Source organism: Natrix helvetica, assembly GCF_964273705.1.
Source record: "Natrix helvetica genome assembly, chromosome: Z".
Lineage (NCBI taxonomy): Eukaryota > Metazoa > Chordata > Lepidosauria > Squamata > Natricidae > Natrix > Natrix helvetica.
In genome coordinates this window covers 52,283,437-52,303,176 of record NC_138554.1, presented here as the reverse complement: position 1 = coordinate 52,303,176, position 19,740 = coordinate 52,283,437, and the positions used below count along the sequence as shown (strand labels likewise).

Below are 19,740 nucleotides of genomic sequence, written 5' to 3'. Positions count from 1 at the left end.
ATCGCAAGAGATCAATTATCTATCCTTGATTTGGATCTAACTCATCTCAACGAGATATTGTTAAGATATGTTTACAGATAGTCTTTAACTTACAACCATTCATTTAGTGGCTGTTCAAAGTTACAATGGCACTGACAAAAGTGACATGGCTATTTTTCATATTTATGACTATTGCACTATCCTATGGTCACATGATAAAAAATCAGACACTTGGCAGCTGACTCATATTTATGACAGTTTCAGTGTCCTGGGATCATATGATCACCTTAACAATAGCAGTAATTCACTTAACAAATGTGGCAAGAAAGGTTATAAAATGTGGCAAAACTCACTTAACAAATGTCTTACTTAGCAACAGAAATGTTGGGCTCAATTTTGGTCATAAGTCAAGGACTGTCTATATTTTTCCTACAATATACAGTGATGTTTGCTTTTAGGTATGGGCCTAAAAAAATGCAGGTGGCCAATTGTCTGCCTATGATGGCAGAAGCAGAAGAAAATTATGCTAAATGAGCCTATATAATTGTTTCATTTGTAAACAATGCTTCCTTTATTACTTCTATCAAAGCTGGGCACATGAGATCAGTTGGGAGGGTGGCTTCTGTACCAGCCTCCTTACTGCAAAGCAACCTCCCTGCTTGAACTGCTGGAAGGCATCTCAGGGCTGTCCGTGCAGTTCCCAGGTTTGTGGTTCTGGACGGCTTCAATCTGCCATCCTTTCAATCTGCCTCAGAGGCATCTCAAGAGTTCATGGCTGCTGTGGCAGTCACCCAAGCCCGCCTCAACAATAGCAGTCACACTCCAGATGCGATTTTCTTGCTGGAGCAGTGGCAATGTGATCTGGCAGGGAATTCTTCATTATTTCCATGTCATGGTCAGGCCACACCCAGTAGCTGTGAGATTTTCCAATGCTCCCCACCACGCAGGGAGGCAGGACCTATTTGAATGGTCTGCCCCTACTGATTAAAGGACCCACAAAGGTTTCAGAAGGAGCTGGGGGATATCCTGGGAGTTCTACTGCATGGCCCAGGGGAGGACTTGGCTGCAACTTGGAATCAAAAAGTGGCTGAGGCCCTGGACAGCATTATGCTCATGTGCATTCTCCTGGCCCAATAGTCCCAAAGCTTCCTGTGGTTTATGAAGGAGCTGAGGGTGCTGAAAAGAGACAAAAGGTAGCTAGAGCACTGCTAGAGGAAAACTAAGAATGAAGCTGACTGGATACAGATTAGGACCACAATTAAGGCCTGCCTCATGGCAGTAAGAGTGGCGAAACATTGCTATTTCTCCAGTCTTATCGCATTTGCAGAGTGTTGCCAACAGCCTTGTTCAAAGTCCCTTCTTGAGAAGTGAGAAGCTTCGACAATCATTTATACAGCCATGCAGAGGAATTTGTTGAACATGTAATGAACAAAAATAATTCAGGTCCGTTCTCAGTTTGAATCCAAGTGTGGAGCATGTCCATTGGAGATGCCTGGGAAATGGACTTCCCAGATTATCTGGAATGGTTTGATCCTATTGGATCTGAGGAACTGGACAGGATCTTTGGGGCTGTTAAGGCAACTACTTGCTTATTAGATCCTTATCCCTCTTGTTTGGTGAAAACCTCCAGGATGGTGACTGGCAAATGAGTCCAAGCCAGAGGTGGGTTGCTCCCGGTTTGGCCTGGATTGGGCAAACTGGTAGTGATGGTGGTGGGAGGCTCTACCCACCTGCCCGGACGATTCTGCACATACACAGAAGTGTTGCGCACATGCACAAGCATGCACATGTGAGCAAACCAGTAGTAAAAAAAATGGAAATCCACCACTGGTCCAAGTGGGATTAACATATCAGTGCAAGGGAAAGTGTTTCCAGCACCATTAAAGGAGGCCTTAGTGTGGCACCTCCTTAAGAAACTGTCATTGAACCCAAGTTCTTTGGACAACTTTCATCCAGTTTCTCACCTTCCCTAGAAAGGTAAAAAGTGGTTGCCTTGCAGCTCTAAAGGGTCCTGGATGAAACTGTTTACCTGGATCCTTTTCACTCAGATTTCAGGTTGGGTTATGTGATGGAAATGGCATTGGTCACATTTGTGGATGATCTCAAGTGAGAACAGCATGGGAGTTGGTCATTCTGCAGATTTCAAAACCATTAACCACAGTATCCTTTTGGCCAGCTATCGGCTTTGGTGCTAATTGGCACTGTATTGCACTGGTTCAGCTCCTTCCTCCAAGGTCAGTCCCAATAGAAGCTAATAGGCAGCAAGATGTACTTGGTACGTACTTTCTTCACTCCTTTTTAACATTTACATGAAACTACTGGGTAAAATCATCCGACCCCATGGGATCAGATATCATCAGTATATTCATCTCCATGATGCAGTTTTACATACTCCATCCACTGGTGAGCCAAATGGTGCTGTGGTCATCTTTTCTCAGTGCCTGGAGGCTCTAGGGATCCGAATGCAGGACAACAGGCTTCAGCTTAACCCAGGCAAGATGGAATGGATGTGGGTGCAAGGGACTTCCAAATCCAGTTGTCTATCATTGTTAAGTCTGGATAGGATTGCATTACCTCAGACAGGTCCAGTGGGGAATTTAAGACTCCTCCTGTACTCATGACTCCTGCACAAAGAGCATGTGATAGTTGGGCTAGGAGGGCCTTGTGTTATGCCCCAGTAGCACCCTTACCTGGACTGTGAGGCACTGAGCATGGTTACTATTGCCCTAATCATCTCTCACATGGATTACTTCAACAGATTCTACATGGGGCTGTCCTTGGAGAGTATTTGGAAGCTGCAGCTGGTATAGAATGCAGTGGTGCACACAATCCTGGGAATTCCAGGACTGCACATATAACACCACTACTGTGTGAGTTGCGTGATTTTGCTTCTTGGTCCAATTCAAGGTGTTGGTTGCTACATATAAAGCCCTACATGGCTTGGGTCCAGGGCATCTGAGGAGCCATCTTTCCCTGATGGGATAAGCTTGTGTCAGCAGAAGGAGCCTGCTAGGGATTCTTTCTGCTAAGGAATTCCAGCAAGCAGGTTCAAGGAGAAGAGCCTTTTCCACTGTGGCCCCATGCTTGAGAACCGCTCCCACCACAAGTGGGTTGCTGCCAGTTTTACTACCGGTTCACAACCCGCGAGCAATGCGCATTGTTCAATGTAAATTGCTCTTTGTGCATGTGCAGAACAATTTGCAGTGAACTGCGCATGCGCAGTCACTAAAAACCAAAATGGTGATGGCCCAGCGGCAGCACGGGAACCAGTTCGGGAACATGGCAGGCCTGGGTCACTGTCAGTTCTGCAACCAGGCCTGAATTCCACTCCTGGTTCAGCCGAACTGGGCTGAAAAGGAGCAACCCGCCTCTGGATCCCACCCTTTTGGCTTTGCTGGTTGGCTTGGAGCATTCAAGAGGTTGCTCATTGCTGGAGGTGGTTGAGAGGGTAAGAAGACCTCATCCCCCATCCTGTCCATCTCTTAGCTCTGGTTTTAATATACCTTCTGTAGTTTTAATCTGTGAAGTTTTAATGTTTTAATATTTTAATTATTTTTCTATTCTTTTATAACCTGTAAGTTGCCCAGAGTCACCTTATAGGGAAATGGGTGGCATAAAAAATTAATAAATAATAATAACACTTGGCCTTGAGGAAATGAACTGGTTGTAAGCTTGTGTTAGACTGACAGTCATTGTCAGAGAAGCAACCACTCATATCACTATGGCTTAAATCCTTTCATTACTCCTCAGTAAAGTTGTATGTGATTAAAATATATTTAATAGAAAAGGGTTTTTTTTCTACTACGTATTACATTTCCTTTAAAATAATTTACAGAGGGCTCATTTTAGTAAGACCAATGCAAGTCTATTAGCAGAAGCTCACACTTTCTTTTTCTCATTGGCTTCCTTAATATTAAAAAATAGCTTTTTCAGAACTGATACCTTGCAGAAGTCTCCTGAAATTAAGTAGAAGTTTGTAAAACCAGGCAAGGAATTACAAGTTTGCCACCTCTAGTTTCCTGTACCAGGAAGTAGGAGGGGGAAACTCTTATGGCTCCTATATGACTCATCCATCCTTATTTGGGAGCACAATTTCATCAAAAACAGCAAACACTCTTATTAGTGAAACTTTACATTTCTCTTGATGATTTTTTTCTGGAACTGATATTAACCTATATTAGAAATGTTTTTCCAATTGTTGCTATGCAATTCCAAACTTAAAACTAGAAGAAATCTATGTGATGGAAATCTTGCTTTCCTGTCTCAAATGTGATTTGGGACCAAACAGTTATTATCACCTTTCTTGTTATCAACAAGTTTGCAAGCTATTTTGTTTGAGGTTTAATATGTATTGTAATTGTTTTGGGTCAACTGATTCATTGGAAAGTTAATTCCTGATTTAGGTTAGGTATCTTAGAGTTATTTCATAGAGATGAGACAAGAGTTGAATGAGTATATAACCTTGGATAGGTTTCACTAGGTAGAACTCCCTTCTAAAAGGATAATCTGATACCCCAGTTCATGCATACGTATGTACAGATAAAATGTAATGTATGTCCAATTCTCAAAAGGTCATGGAAATTATTTCTGTGAGATCAAGGAGCCTTTGGACTCTTTCCCAACTAAGCAGGATAAGAAGGCTTCTCCTGAACATAACCTCAAAATTACTTTGGTAATGTTTCAAGCAGTTTATAATTAAATAAGGAACCTAATTGATTCAATTCTCTCTAACCAATATCAAATCTCCCTAGAGAGTGATGCTACTGAGATAAAGCAGCTACTGGCATCCTTATATCATTGGTTGCACAGGCTTGAGTTCCCTGAACAATTGGATCAAGCAACTCCTGATTTTAAAGCTTTGTTTATGACAGAAGTTTCATCATTCTGCTTTGTTCCTTATTATTACTTTTAGTTAACGACAATGAACTTACGTGACAGAGCACTGGGCAAAAGCGAGATAATCCACCAACACATCAAGACCTCTATTCTCTTCATTTATGAACTCCTGGACCCAACTGTGGAGAGGAGAAAACATACATGAATTTACTCTCCCTTGAATGAAAGAAGGTAGCACATTTGTTTCTCTCTCAGCCTGGAACTTCTCCAGGACATTTGTTTCCAATAGAAGCATGAACCTCAGGGCTGAACTACGGAGTGCCTGGTGCTGTTTGAGCTTGCAAATGTTTTGGCTAGGTAACATCTTCAGTGCTAGAAAGGATTTGTTCTCTTTTTACATACAATAACCTGGTAGAAGCACTGTTTTGTCCTTGATAGTTTCTTGATCAGGCTGTTGCTTAATGTTTGATTGTTTCTCTAAATTGGTTGTTCCTTGATTAGGGTATTTACTGCTTATTTATCTAGTGTAAATCCCTGCTTATCTAGGTATTGAGTGGTGAAAGAGGGGTTCTGGTCTTTTTGAAGATAATTCCATAATTTCACTGTACATGGACAGTCTTAATCACAGTTTCAATTGTAAAACTGAGCATCCTATACCAGGATAAATCCAAAAATACTAGAGACTTCTTGGAAACTTGGCACTTAGACAACTCAGCCATCAACAGGTGCATAGAGATAACCATTTACATGCCATTCAAAAGAGCCAATTGAAAAAAGCTAAAAGGGAAACAAAAACATCATAACACCAATCCTCACCAATCAACACCCCAGATAAGCAGAGATTTACACTATATAAATGATCAAGTCAGAAAGAATATCCTAACCAAGGAACTACCCAGGAGAAATCAAAACCCCCATCAAGGGGGAGCAAGCTATCACATATAAACAGAAAGCAAACACCATTCTCTTCTAGCAGTGAAGATGTTACTTAATCAGTAATGACATGTCCGCAAGGAAACAATCAAGCTCAGAAAGTACCAAAGATTCTACAGTAGAGAATACTTGCTTGCTTACACATATTTTTTTTACTAAATCAAAGGCTCTTCAGCTGTATATTGTAACTACCATAATTCTTTGCCAACATTAGAAGGACAGAAATTTGAGAAAGCCGAGTCCTAGCATTCATCTTTAAGTGTTTTCACTGTTAATTAACATGCTATAGCAATTTTGTGTGCATTAGTATCTTATTTCATTTTTCTTAACAAACGTTCTGCAAGTTATATTTGTTGTGCTGTAATCCTATATTCTATCTGCCTTGCATTAAAACAAAGAGACGTAAGTGAAGATTCTTCTGCATTGGTCTGTATAGGATCAGTCCAAAAACAATTATCCTAGATGGGAGCACTTTAGATTAAACATGGAGGAATCAGATATTCTGTAATCTCCTAGTATGCTCTATGACATATTACACCCATGTTATAGAAAAATTAAATATCTTTCCTTGATATTCTAGCTTTGAAGCTGCATAGAACATCAATTATACTGGCACATTTTAGCTTATAATTAGCCATTTAACCACCTGCCTGGAAAGAACTAAATTGCCTTTATTTATTTATTTAATTGCTTATTTATTTATTTGTAATTCAGAAACAAAATGTTTCACCCTTTTAAACAGGCAACGTTCTACAAGAACAATTCTTATTTAAGGACATATGAACAAATGAACTAGCAAAAATTATGGTAGATAGAAACATGTATTGACTTATTTGCAAGGATTCTGAAATTTCAGCACTAAGAAAGATAATCAATGAACTCATAAACTGAGGATAGACTTTGGAATTCAACTTCCAAGTTCACATATTATCCATTTCACCAACATTTTCATGCATGAACTGAAATTTAAATTTACGTAAATCACTAAAATTCTTGAACAATCATTCAGGTAAGCAGTGTCCATTCCCAGAAAATCAAGTATTGGGAAGGACACATTCAGTGATGCTGTCATGCCTTCTCTCCTGCCTATCCCCATCCTGCTCTCAGATCACTCTCATATTTTGTGATGCTTGGTGTTACTCAAAATAATGTTACTTTTCCTCCATGAAAAGTATTTATTTATACCGATGTTTTCAAATTTGGCAACTTTGAGTTCCTCAGCCAACTTGTGGAATTGAAGTCCACTCAGTTGCCAAGTTTGAAAAACAATGATTTATACTATGAACATTAAGATTGAAAGACTGAATTTCTCATTTGCACAGAAAAAAAGAGGCGGGGGACTAAATATATATTTCAGTGCCTGAAATTCTAAAATGATGGAACTTGAGACTTTGCACCCATGTCCATCTTCACCCAAAAATTCTGCTTACTTATCTTTTACAATATTTTTATATTCCAAACTTTTGTATTATGCAGTTTCTTTTGGGATGTGTTTTTAAATTAGTAGTAGCTAACTAATAAAACTAAATATGGTACTATTCATATAATTAACTATTGTGTGGATGGCTTCTTGAAATGCAAAAGCAGAGTGGTACCCTACTGTGACAGATGGAAGTCATTAATAGCTTCTCTGCCATTAAGATCTTACTTCTATCCTGGATTTCATGCCCCCTCCCCCAATGAGTTTTCCATGCAGAAAATGGGAGCTATTTTTCACAGTGCAGACACAAGGGGGATCTAAACTGAGATGGTGCATAGCAAAGTATTACAGGATAGCTTGCCATCCCAACAAAGTGTGTGCAAGTATGTAACTGGTATATGTGCCTACATCCTACTTTTGTACAGATATATGTGCAATTCTAATTATATAGTGTACTTTCTTTATTAGTCTTTTCTAGTCTGGTCCAAGGTAGTATGAATTAGTACTATGCATCACTTGCAATCAAAGGGGAAAAGGTACTCAATGCTATCATGTAGCACCTCGTTAATGTAGGTAATGTACAACAAATTACAAATATGATACAAATGCAGGAGGAGGGGGAGATTCTTTATTGGCCAAGTGTGATTGGACATGCAAGGAATTTGTCTCCAGTGCATAAATTCTCAATGTACATACTGTGAATTCCACTATGTCATGAGAAAATTATTTGATACCATTTCTGCTGAGCTGCATTGCCTCTCCTGGTGCCCAGGTCCTATATCTCAGTCTAATGTGTAATTTGTTTTGTCTTTTACACTGTCTTGGGCTTGACGGTATCTTTGATCATAAAATGCTGAAAAAACTTGGGCTTGTTGGCTTCCCTTTTATCTCCCCATTGCTTGGCAGGCAGTTGGTCCAGAGAGATAAATGCTTTCTTATTCAAGCTGTTAATTAGCCTGCATACATCACTGTCCTTAATGGTGTTGGCTGCTGCCTCCAACATGCTGGGGTCACCTTCTCTACACAGGGCCAAGGCCTTTGCTGCAAACCTCAGAGGAAAAAAGTGGGGTGGAGTTCTTAGCTTAGCTCCCGGCAAAAGAAATTAGTCAGTTAACCAGATTAACCTCAATTGAGGCTGATGTTCATTTTAATGATTAAAATGTAACATCACCCAGACAATCCTTAACACGTTTTTCATTTCCCTGGTGTTTCAGCAGATGGCAAACAAGTGAGAAATGAATTAATTCTGTTCTCCTTTGTCTTGGTTTCTTCTCTTCAGTCATTAATTTATTCGTCCCAAAAAATAAGACACCAAAGGAGGAATAAGTTGGTATAGAATTACTAGTTGAAGGATTGGGAAAGAAAATGTGAGACTGAACCATAGAACAGGGAACGGCAGTCAATAAATTCAGTTTAGCTTCCCTCATAAGTTCCCAGCTTGGCCCTGATTCTGAAGGTCCTATTGATATTATGTACTGTATTTATCTTCTTCCCATTCAATAGTCACAAGCAAAGAAATCGCCAGTCTATCCTACTTTAAGCCAGTCCAATAGTTTTAGCACACACCTCCCCTTATTATACCTAATTGTTCATTCCAAACACAGGTAGAGAATCCCTAGGCATTCTTGCCTACTTCAAGGCTGAGAAAGAGAGGATCAAGGCTGGGTTTATCTCCTTTCAAGGGTCACTTCCCCACTTCACAGGCACTTTCCAGATCAAAACAGATTGTATGAAATAGTTCTTATAAAAGCCAGAGATAAGAATTTAATGAGCTTGAGGTTCAATGCATATGAAGTCATCAGTAGCAACAGCAAGGAGACATTATCTATCATAAATTATACCAAGCCATAGTTTCTTGATTAAGTAAAAAATAACATTAAACCCCTAGTGATGGGCTCACAAACTGCATTCTAAACTGGAAACCAACAGAGGCATATTATGTGTAATACGTGCATTCCAGCAGTGTTATAATCAGTTTAGTTTCTTTCAGTTCAGCATTTCAGATATACTACAAATGAAACTTTATTTATTCATTCCTTAGATTGATATGCTCCTCCACCCCAGAGGATCTCAGTGGCTAACAGCAAGAAATTTCATTTTAAAAAGTATTTAATAAAAACGATACCCTCCCATCTCATTAGAAATCTAATCAGAATCATAAAGGATTAAGAATAGATATGCAAAGTCGTGTGTATGCATTCTGACATTCAAAGCATTTCTTCCTCCTGATTTAGATGCAAGACCAGCTCTTAACTTCTCAGCTACAACTCAGGAAGGAATCTTCATATGGAGAGGATTCCATAAACTGGGGCAATGACCGGAAATACTTCTTTCCTAGATCCCATCAGATGATAGTTTGGCTGGATCTGAAGTTGACCCTGTTTGATATGATTTGACAGATAAATGAATATTGGATGTGTATAATCAAGTTATCTAGTTATTCAGATAGCCTTATTCAAACTATTCATAATATGAGGATTGGACCATTTAATAAGTATATTACTTGATTACTTATGTTGAAGTTTACAAATACAAAACCTAACTAAGAATTAAGAGTGTGCCAAAATTTCAAGAGGGGGGGAGAGAACTATTTAAAAAAATCTGGAGACAGTGATAGTTACAGTAGCTATCAGACTATTGTGAGCAAAAACATATAAAACTGAGCTTTAAAGTTAATCTTAACTCAACAGAAAATAATCATTTTGTTTTTTATTTTAAAATTTTTTATTTGGTGTTAGGAATCCTTTGGTGAGATGAATGGCAATACAAAATGAACAAATTAAAAAAATACTGGTCTTGTATCATTCAAAGCTCCATTTTATTATTTACTGATTATATTTGCATATTGCCTGATTCCCAACAACTCAGGAAGGTTAATAGGTAAAACATAGGAAACAAAAAGCAATAGTAGAAGGTGGGAACAAATCAGCACCAAAGCCTTCAAATTGCAAGCAATGCAATTGACTCAACAAGTAAAGCAGTAAGTCCAGAATGGCCAGTACCAACATTAATCATTCAGTTTGGTAGTTGCCAGATATAATTCAAAAAGCCAGTGGTCTCAGAGCATATACTTTATTGATGAGCTGTGGGCAGTTTGCCAAGGATGTTATTAGAACCCATAATTTTATTTGGACTCTACAATGCCTCTCCTGAGTAAGTAAGGTCAGAACACCATTAATGCCATTGTTTGCAAAACTAAAAGCAGACCTTCTGTATAAGCCCTGGGGATACCCCTGGAGATTAATCAATTTGCATGTCAAACCTGGAGAACAAATGACATAAAATGGCATTTTTCTGACTTTTCTACAACTATGGGTTTTTCTTCCTATCCAGAAACTCATCAGAAATTTGAGCGTTTGAAGAAAAAATTATAAATAGATATTTAACAAGCAAGGGCCTTGTCTCATGGCTTTGAACTGTTGACATACTGTATATTACAGACTGTAGTTTCAATTCCAATTTCTATTTAAGTGTGTGCTATACATCAATTCAAGCTGTCATTCTTATTGAGCCCTAAGAAAAGAGCAGGCCAAAAATGGAATGAAGGAAATAAGTATTAAAAACAATCACACAGATTCTAAATTCTCTCCACCCTCCCAGCTGTATCTGCAGTTGATAAATTCTCTGGAAGAACATCCAATCTACTTCAGGCCAAGGGTCATTATATTCTGTCCCACGTCTTTGGTTACCCTGGACTAGTCCATCAGGAAGGTGAGATCTGTTGGATCAGTTCGTCCAGGAGCCTTATGGATCCTGTTGCTTTACAGAGAATGGTTGGGGAGTTCCCTAAGATTGTGGTGGGCTATTAAACTGAGATTGTAGTCAATACTTGGAATGAATGGATAGCCTTTCATTGGACTGCTCTTAAGTAGCAACTCTTTATCTATCAATCCTAAATACCTCTTGGTTTACTGAGAAGCTCTAGGAAATGAAGCAACAGGAGAAACATCTATGACATTGTTGGAGAAAAACAGGGAGCAACTCTGATTAGACATGTACAAGACTTTAGATTAAGGAGTATCTTATGGCAGTAATAGCAATAAAACTTTTTCCCACTCTTAGCATATGTGCTACCCAATTCACCATATTCAGGGTAAGCTGTACTTTTCTGGAAAGGGAATGTCTTAATGAACATCTTACGGAGAAGCTGTGAGAGGCGCGCTAGGTTTCGGATAGATACAATCACTTAGATTATTATCTCTGACTAGGTGAATCCTACTGAAGTGGGTTATCTGGGAGGAATTTTGAACCTACCAGTCTTGAGGAATTGCATAATGTTTTCTGAGCTGTGAGTGAAAGCCATTCAAAGCCATTCATTAAAAATAGGTAAGATCAAGAAATAGAAACAGGAAGGATTCCAAGAATGCATTTTGTTGCTATAAGGTAGAAGAATAGAATCCTGAAAGCCTGTCAGAGTTTCTCTCTGCTCTTTCTAAACAAGATCAAGGCAGGAATATTTTGAGTTTCTTTCCACTTTCTTAGGACTGAGTTATGTCTTGTTTTTTTTTCTGTCACTGATTCATTGTTCCTTTTTTCTTTTTGAAGCCAAATGCAGACCCTTGAGATCCATGTCCTTTCTGATTAATTAAAGCCACCTAGGAGATGACACATGGTTAGGTCCAGGTGACAATTAATTTATATTTGAAAGAGGCAGTGATATGCCCCTTCCTTGTCACTGGACCCAATTACACTATGTAATTTTTCTACAAACTTCCTTGGGGAAGTTTGGAATCAAAGAGAATGGGCTGCAGTTCCAGGGAGTTTAGGGTAAGGAGATTGTGGAATATTGGATATTTCTCAGTAAGGTTTCAGACTGGAGTATAGCACTGAGACAACTTGGTGGATGATTTCTGGTGGGACTGTGGGTGATGTAATTCTGCTGCTCATCCTTGATCTTGATACCTCAGTGGCTTTTGATACCATTTATCATAGTAACAAATGGACTAACTTTGGGAGTAGGGGGCACTATTTTATAGTAGTTCTTCTTGATAATCTAACCAGTTGAAAGCTTGATAAATTGATATTTTGATAAGATAGAAAAATGTGGATTAGACAGCATCACCACCAGATGGATTAGTAACTGGCTAACCAATCACACTCAACATTACTCCTTAATGGAACTGCATCTACATGGAAGGAAGTATACAGTGGGCTATTTCAAGGCTCTGTCTTAGGCCAGTACTCTTCAATATCTTCATAAATGATTTAGATGAGGAGATAGAAAGGGAACTAATCAAATTTGCAAATAAGCTGGCAGGAATAGCCAACACTCCAGAAAGTAGGCTCAAGATACAGATGGATTGTGGTAGACTTGAACACTGGGCTGTATCTAACAAAATGAAATTCAATGATGAGAAAAGTAAAGTTATACACTTAGGCAAGAAAAACCAAATGCACAGATATAGAATAGATGGTATCTGGTTCAATAGTAGTAACTGTGAGAGGTATCTTAGGCATCCTAATGAACAATCACTTAAATATGAGCCAGCAATGTATGGCACCATAAAAAAAAACTAACAAGGGTTCTAGTTTGCATTAACAGAGAGATAGACTCAATATCAAATGAAGTGTCTCTAGTACTTTATAATGCCTTGGTAGGACCACACTTGGAATGTTGGATCCAGTTTTGCTTGCCACAATATAAAAAAAGATGATGAGATTCTAGAAAGAGTGCAGTGAAGAGCAATAAAGATTAGGGAACTGGAGACTAGAACATATGACGAATTTTTGCAGGTGGCACACTGAGCCATTTGAGGGCACACAACGTGTTGCCCTGTCAGCTCCAGCATGCGGGTGCTGGCCAGCTGATTTTTGGCCTTGATTTTTGGCCATTTTTCACCCTCCGGCAGCTTCCCTGAAGCCTCCAGAGGGCGAAAAACTGCCCAATGCACAAACTGGAAGTTCGGGAACAGACTTCTGGTTTGTGTGTTGGGCAGTTTTTTGCCCTCCAGAGGCTTCAGGGAATGGAATGACTTGCCTTCAGATATTGTGGGTGCTCCATTACCGGAGGTTTTTAAGAAGAGATTGGATAACCATTTGTCTGAAATTGTATAGGGCAGTGGCCCCCAATTTTTGGGGGCACTGGTTCTGTGGAAAAAGTTTTTTCCACAGACCGGAGGGGGTGTGGTTCTTTGTGCTGCCTACATCCCGTGGATGGGGCTTTGCTTGTTTACATGGCTAGCTTTCTTGTATGCCACGGACTGGTGCTGGCTGAGTAGGAGGTTGGACTAGAAGATCTCAAAGGTCCCTTCCAACTCTGTTATTCTGCTTTCTTTGGGGTAATTCCACTCAGTAGTTCCACTTTGGAATTAATTCCACCTTTCCATGTAAAAAGGAAGAGGAGGAATTTTAGGTTCATGGATCTCTTCTTCCTATTCAATCAATTCAATCTATTTAACCTAGTCTTATTTAACATCTACCAGAGTTTATTGGGGGAGGTTATCCAGTGGCATGGAGTCAGATATTATCAGTATGCTGATTTATACATTTGTATATTTTGTACATCTTGATCCCTGGCCATCCAAGCAATGCTATCAATGTTCTATCCCAGTACCTGGAGATTGTTAGGATGTAGGCGGGTTAACAAACGTAGGTTTAACCCTACCCAGGCCATTTTGATTTTCACAGACCCCACTGAGCACAATCAGAAATGCTCTTTATTCTTGCCCAAACATACCTTCTTCTATCTCCAAAAGGCATAGGATTCTTTGGAGCATTTTTTTTAAAGTATTATTTCTAATTTTGGAAAGCAAACAGAGTATATTTTTTGTAAAATATAAACTATTTCGATAATTCATTCATTTGTTGATTCGTTCATTCTATTTCTATAGCTGCTCACCTCAGTCAATGACTCTGAATGAGTCAATGAATTACCAAAGTGCTGAATGATAGTCTCTGAAGTGGCCATGATGCTTCAGGTTTGTCAAATAATATTCAAATAATGAATATATTATAATTGCTAATAATGAATAAGTTATAATTGCTCATGACTAGGAATAGAAAGTTGGAGAGTGCATAGGAAGTAAGTGAATAACCAATGAATTTGTTTTCCACAGATACTCACCCAATGTGGTTTGTTCTCAGGGATATCTCTAACTCCCGAAGAACCTGGGTAGATTCTTGAACTCGTCTCTTAAACTGGAAAAAGAAAGCAAATCAAATTAAAATCCCATAGAAATTACAAATCTGGCGTATGTTTATCTATCTGTGACTTACACATTATACAATGAAAAAGTATCTACACATCAATGGGAAATAATATAGACAGCACTAGGAATTTCAGATTGTGAGTGTGCCTTGCAATCAATAGTGAATTACAAAACAATTCTTTTGCTGGTTGCATTTTCATATTGATTGCAGGAAGACTGTGGTTATGAGCAAAGAAAAATCATACACCCAGAGAGCAAGTGATAAAAGTACCCAATATAAAAGGATCTGTTCAAATAAAGCCTATGGATCAAATTTTAAATAACAAAGACTATAGGAACTGTGAGTTTCTGGCAGGTATATCAAAGTATACAAGTCATTCAAAACTGATAATTTTTATTAATGAAATGTGAATCTTTTAAGAGTCAAGCTTTTTAATAGAAAATGCAGGTGTGTGACATCAGTTAAGAGAGTGATACCAATCTAACTCTTCAACCTAAGGCTGTCTGGGCATTTCCTATTTTACTCATAGCACAATGATTCCTGAAAATTACACCTCCATGTTTCTAGCCAGACTCGGAAAGAAATATTGTGCTTGCCATTGCCAGTCTATATTTTGCATTAGATGCACAGGTGTTGCTATGGACCATTTAGAAAATGTAAGTATGCTTCCCCCATCCCTCACCCTATCAGGCCTGTAGCATAACTTGCTCTGTGTAAAGGATCCTGTGACTTCATTTCTTTTTCAATAATGTTCATTGTATTTTATCTACAATTGCTTTCATTGTTCTCAAACTAATGAAGGATTCTTACTCTGAAATACAAATAGTTGCAGTAAATAAAAAAATAACTTTGTAACTGCATGCAGAATAGCAATTTCTAATCATTCAGGAAATCAAAAACATCTTTTTTAAAAAATAGTGGTATTTGCCTGCTGAACATTTTTGTTTGGTTGTTTTTTGCTCCGTTTTCCTAAAAGCAAAATCAGTCTTAGGGAAGCAAACTATGATACAGGTAAAGGTTCCTCTCGCACATATGTGCTAGTTGTTCCCGACTCTGGGGGGCAGTGCTCATCTCAATTTCAAAGCCGAAGAGCTAGCACTGTCCAATGACATCTCCGTGGTCATGTGGTTGACATGACTAAATGCCAAAGGTGCACGGAATGCTGTTACCTTCCTACCAAAGGTGGTCCCTATTTTTCTACTTGCATTTTTACATCTTTCGAACTGCTAGATTGGCAGAAGCTGGGACACGTAATGGGAGCTCACTCCGTTATGTGGCGCTAAGGATTCGAACCACTGAACTGTCGACTTTTCTGATCGACAAGCTCAGTGTCTTAGCCACTGAGACACCACTGCTAATGGTTTGTCAGCAAAAGGATATCTTTCTTACTTTTACTGTATGTAAAACTAAACAGATTGTGTCTCATAAAGCCATCTTTTCAGAGATGTTTCCTTACTATATTTCCCAATTGTGACAGAATGTCTAATTACTGCTTTTACTGGAAAAAGCTGGGATACATTCAGAGATGTATCTGCCTGGAAAATAGCCCATGCTGGATTGTATAGTACAGTCAAACATCAGTGCAGGAAATTTTTAATGATATTTTGTATTATGCCATAAAACATTTTATGATTATTTTTATGTCATAAAATGCTTTATACAGTTTGCCACATTTGAAATCCACAGGAGTCATCGGTCCAAGATTTTGGACACATTCTGTAAGTTAGTCCACTTGAATACGTTGGTTCCAAAATTATTGCCTCATGATGCAGCATTTTGCCTAGTTAAAGGTTATGGGAATGAGTGTTTTAGATGTATATAGATTTCCAACTGAGAGAGAATAGAAAGAACACAGAAGCAATTATGGGAAGGAGATAATATGAAATTTCCATATTAGCCACAAGTTACCTTTCCACTGAATCCCCCTGTGTCTAGATAGCTCTTCAGTTTCTGGATATAGGCAGATGGTGGGTTTTTGACCTGGAATCGTTCCTACAGTTAGGCAGAGATGGGGGTAGAAGAGGAGAAACAACACACATTTTTCCCATTAAATCCATGAGTAATAGAGAGGGTTCTGAAAATGCAAACATGTTATGAGGACAGGCAAGTTAGGTATCACTTTTTATCTCTTTTTGTAGAAGATGTTGAGGACACTATTGTTAAACATAAGCAAAATTACAAATGTTGCAGGTGCTTCTGAGTCTGGGCACTAGCAGCCTTTAGCTGCTAGATGTAGATGTTTATGAATCATGCTAAGCTGCAAAAGGGTGAAAGAGAAAGAGAGACAAAGAGAAAAAAGATAAATCAATATTCAAGGCCTTTATTATATATTCAGGCCTGTTAAAGCTTAGGAAACTCCCAATTTTACAGCCCAGCCATTACAGGAGTTCCCAACTTATGAAAACTGAGCCCAAAATTTCCACTGCTAAGTAGCACGTTATTAAGTGAGCTTTGTCATACTTTACTATCTTTCTTGCCACAATTATTAAGTGAATCACTGCGGTGGTTAAGTTAGTAATGTGATTGTTAAGTAAATCTGGCTTCCCCATTGACTTTGCTTGTCAGTAGGTCGCAAAAGATGATCACATGACCCCAGGACACTGTAGTCAACAAAAATACGAGTCAGTTGCCAAGCATCTGAATTTTGATCAGGAAACTATGAAGATGCTGCAAAAAGATCATAAGTCACCTCTTTTCAGTGCTGTGGAGACTTTGAATGGTCATTAAACAAACTCTTGTAAGTTGAGGACCACCTGTTCCCCACCAGGGCTTCTATCACAACAAAACCCATCTCTTCAAACAGTTTAGCCTGCAAATTGTACACTTTGGAATGTTTGCTTACAAAGTTCTATGGTTTTCACCCCACTCCGGTCATTGCAAACTGTAAACTTTAAAGAATCAGTGGGATCTGTAAAAATAAGTTGCAGATAATCCTTTCCATATATACTGCTTAAATGCAGAACTCAGATCATTTAGTCCCCTGTAAATCATCCCTGCTTCTTTTTCCCATAATAACTGCATTGCATCACCCTCTGCCACAATATGACACAATGTTTCACAAGAGTGATTGTGTGCTGCCTCCTGTTCTTACTTTCTGAAGCACGTGCTGAAACATTTGCTTCAAAAGAGTCTGCAATAATTAAAGGATACATTGTTAACATTGTACCAGTTTAAAACTTGGATGTGTAATTGAATGAAAGTGTCTAAAAAATAGACTAAGGCAGGAGTGTCCTCAGACTATGGCAAATGCTTTTACTTTATTGTAGCAGTCACCATTTGGGGGGGGATGTTGACCACTCCTTGTAGACATCCCTGGAGAATTCATGAAAAAAAAGAGAGTTAACAAGGAGATGTGTATGTGTACATACATGTAAAAAAAATAGTTTTTGTATAAGTCTGTGGGCTAATGCTTCCTTGGATGATGTGCTTGGCAAAGAATTTTTAATTCTATGTATTTCTGATTGTTTTGCAGAGTCTAAGTTTATAACAGGGGTGTCAAACTCATGTTGTCATGGCGGTGGCATGTGATATATTGGGACTTCCCCCCCTTCGCTAAATCAGGTGTGGATGTGGCCAGCGTGTGACACATCTGAGCCGTGGGCTGGGAGTTTGACAGCCTTGGTCTAAAACATTGGCCTGCAAAAAATCTTGTCTTGTCTTTTGTAGCCTGGGATCTGAGGTCTAAGAGATATGAAAAATTCAAAAACTCAGCTGCTTCTATCTGTAAAAGTGGGAGTGCTGCTTTCAGCCTGCCTGTTTTAAATCCATAAAAGAACCACTTTCCCTTACAAGCAGATGATCCCGAGATGGCAATGTCAGGGCAGAAAATAATCTTATGATTGCGGTGGATGCAGGTAGTCCTCAACTTACAATCATTTGTTTAGCAGCTGTTCAAAGTTACAACAGCACTGAAAAAAAGTGACATGACCATTTTTTCACACTTATGACCATTGCTACATTCCCATGTGATCAAATTTCAGAAGCTTGACAATGGCCATGTATTCATGGTAGTTTCAGTGTCCCAGGATCATGTGATCTTTTTGCAACCTTCTGACAAGCCAAGTCAGTGGGGAGTCAGATTCAATTAACAACTGTGTTACTAACTTTACAGCTGCTGTGATTCACTTAACAACTGTGACAAGAAAGTCTGTAAAATTGGGCAATACATAACAACCACCTTGCTTAGCAATGGGAATTTTGGGCTCAATTGTGGTCATAAGTCAAGGATGACCTGTAATTAGAAGCTGTTCATACATCCTCAACATGTTTTATATAATTATTATCTACCCCTTGATGTAAATGCTTTGATTCATGGCAGAGCTGCTGCCCCTTTGTATATTTGTTCCATTTTTCTGTGAGCTACACTCTTGTATCCATTGCCATTTTTCATTAAGAATTTCATTAACACAACAGCATAATTAGCACAAGGCTGCCTGGTGGAGGTATGCATAGCACACTGTTGTTGTTCAGTCACTAAGTTGTACCCAACTTTTCCCATTGACCATAGCATGCCAGGCTCCTCTATCCTCCACTATTTGCCCCTATTAATTGCATCAATGAATACCAGATCCTAAACTTAATTTGAAGCAGAACACAGGGATTATTTATTTAATGGTTTAACTGTAAACTGTAATTTATCTGTAAACTCACCCCTTAGTAATCCAGTTAGGAGTCAGTATGTTTTCACTCAGCAACAAGTGATTGAGTTAAATGTTCTGTGTGAAGAGTTATACAGGCGCCATTTATGTCTTCCCAATCAAAGATCAACACATTACCCACATTGCCACTTCCTATATGATTCATGCTAAATGAAGGCCAAGCTTTTTTTAGTCCTTCACTCACTCAGCTGTATTTGTTGTGAGCTAAAGCAGACACAAATAAGTTCCACTTCACAAGGATCCTTACCCTAACCTGATACAATTCAAACACAGAACAGTGGGTGAGATATTTTCTTGGTTCCTAAATGTTCACCCAATGGACACCTTAGGATTACTCTCTGAAGTAAAGGACATTAGGAAACCACCCTGTCCCAGAGCTGTTTTAGCAGATCTGTGAAGAGCTGGATCACAGAGAGATAGTCACATAACCCAGAATGAGTCATTCTTCTCTTTTTCTCTTCAGCATCATTCGCAAGCCTGTGCCTTTATTAAACTGAGGAATATATAGTTTCACAGCATGAACAGGTGCCATTTCCCCCATGTGTCTCTGCCAACAGCTTGTTTTCACAAGGGAACCTTAAGTAACTACCTTCCTTGTTTTACTCAGGATGGAGAAAGATTGTTTCTCCACCACTACTAAACTCATGAAGGCAACGTCAAAGAAGGAACAGCTGTTTGTTATGACACAGCTCACTTTCATATGTACCCATTTAGCCTTGGCAGGATTTTGAAATGTTTCAACCAAGGTGATAGTGGATTTTTTTT

General features: G+C 38.9%; 1 protein-coding gene across 3 annotated transcripts in view; it reads right to left on the bottom strand.

The window, feature by feature from the left end:
• Positions 1-19,740, bottom strand: part of FMNL1 (formin like 1) — a 104,013-nt gene that overhangs the window by 40,715 nt on the left and 43,558 nt on the right. For all 3 annotated transcript variants that reach the window (XM_081933328.1, XM_081933330.1, XM_081933329.1), the window contains exons 3-5: positions 16,226-16,309; positions 14,232-14,305; positions 4,911-4,994 (exon numbers count right to left, since the gene is read on the bottom strand). In XM_081933328.1, coding sequence (XP_081789454.1) covers positions 4,911-4,994; positions 14,232-14,305; positions 16,226-16,309 — 242 coding nt within the window. The remainder of the gene's footprint in view (positions 1-4,910; positions 4,995-14,231; positions 14,306-16,225; positions 16,310-19,740) is intronic.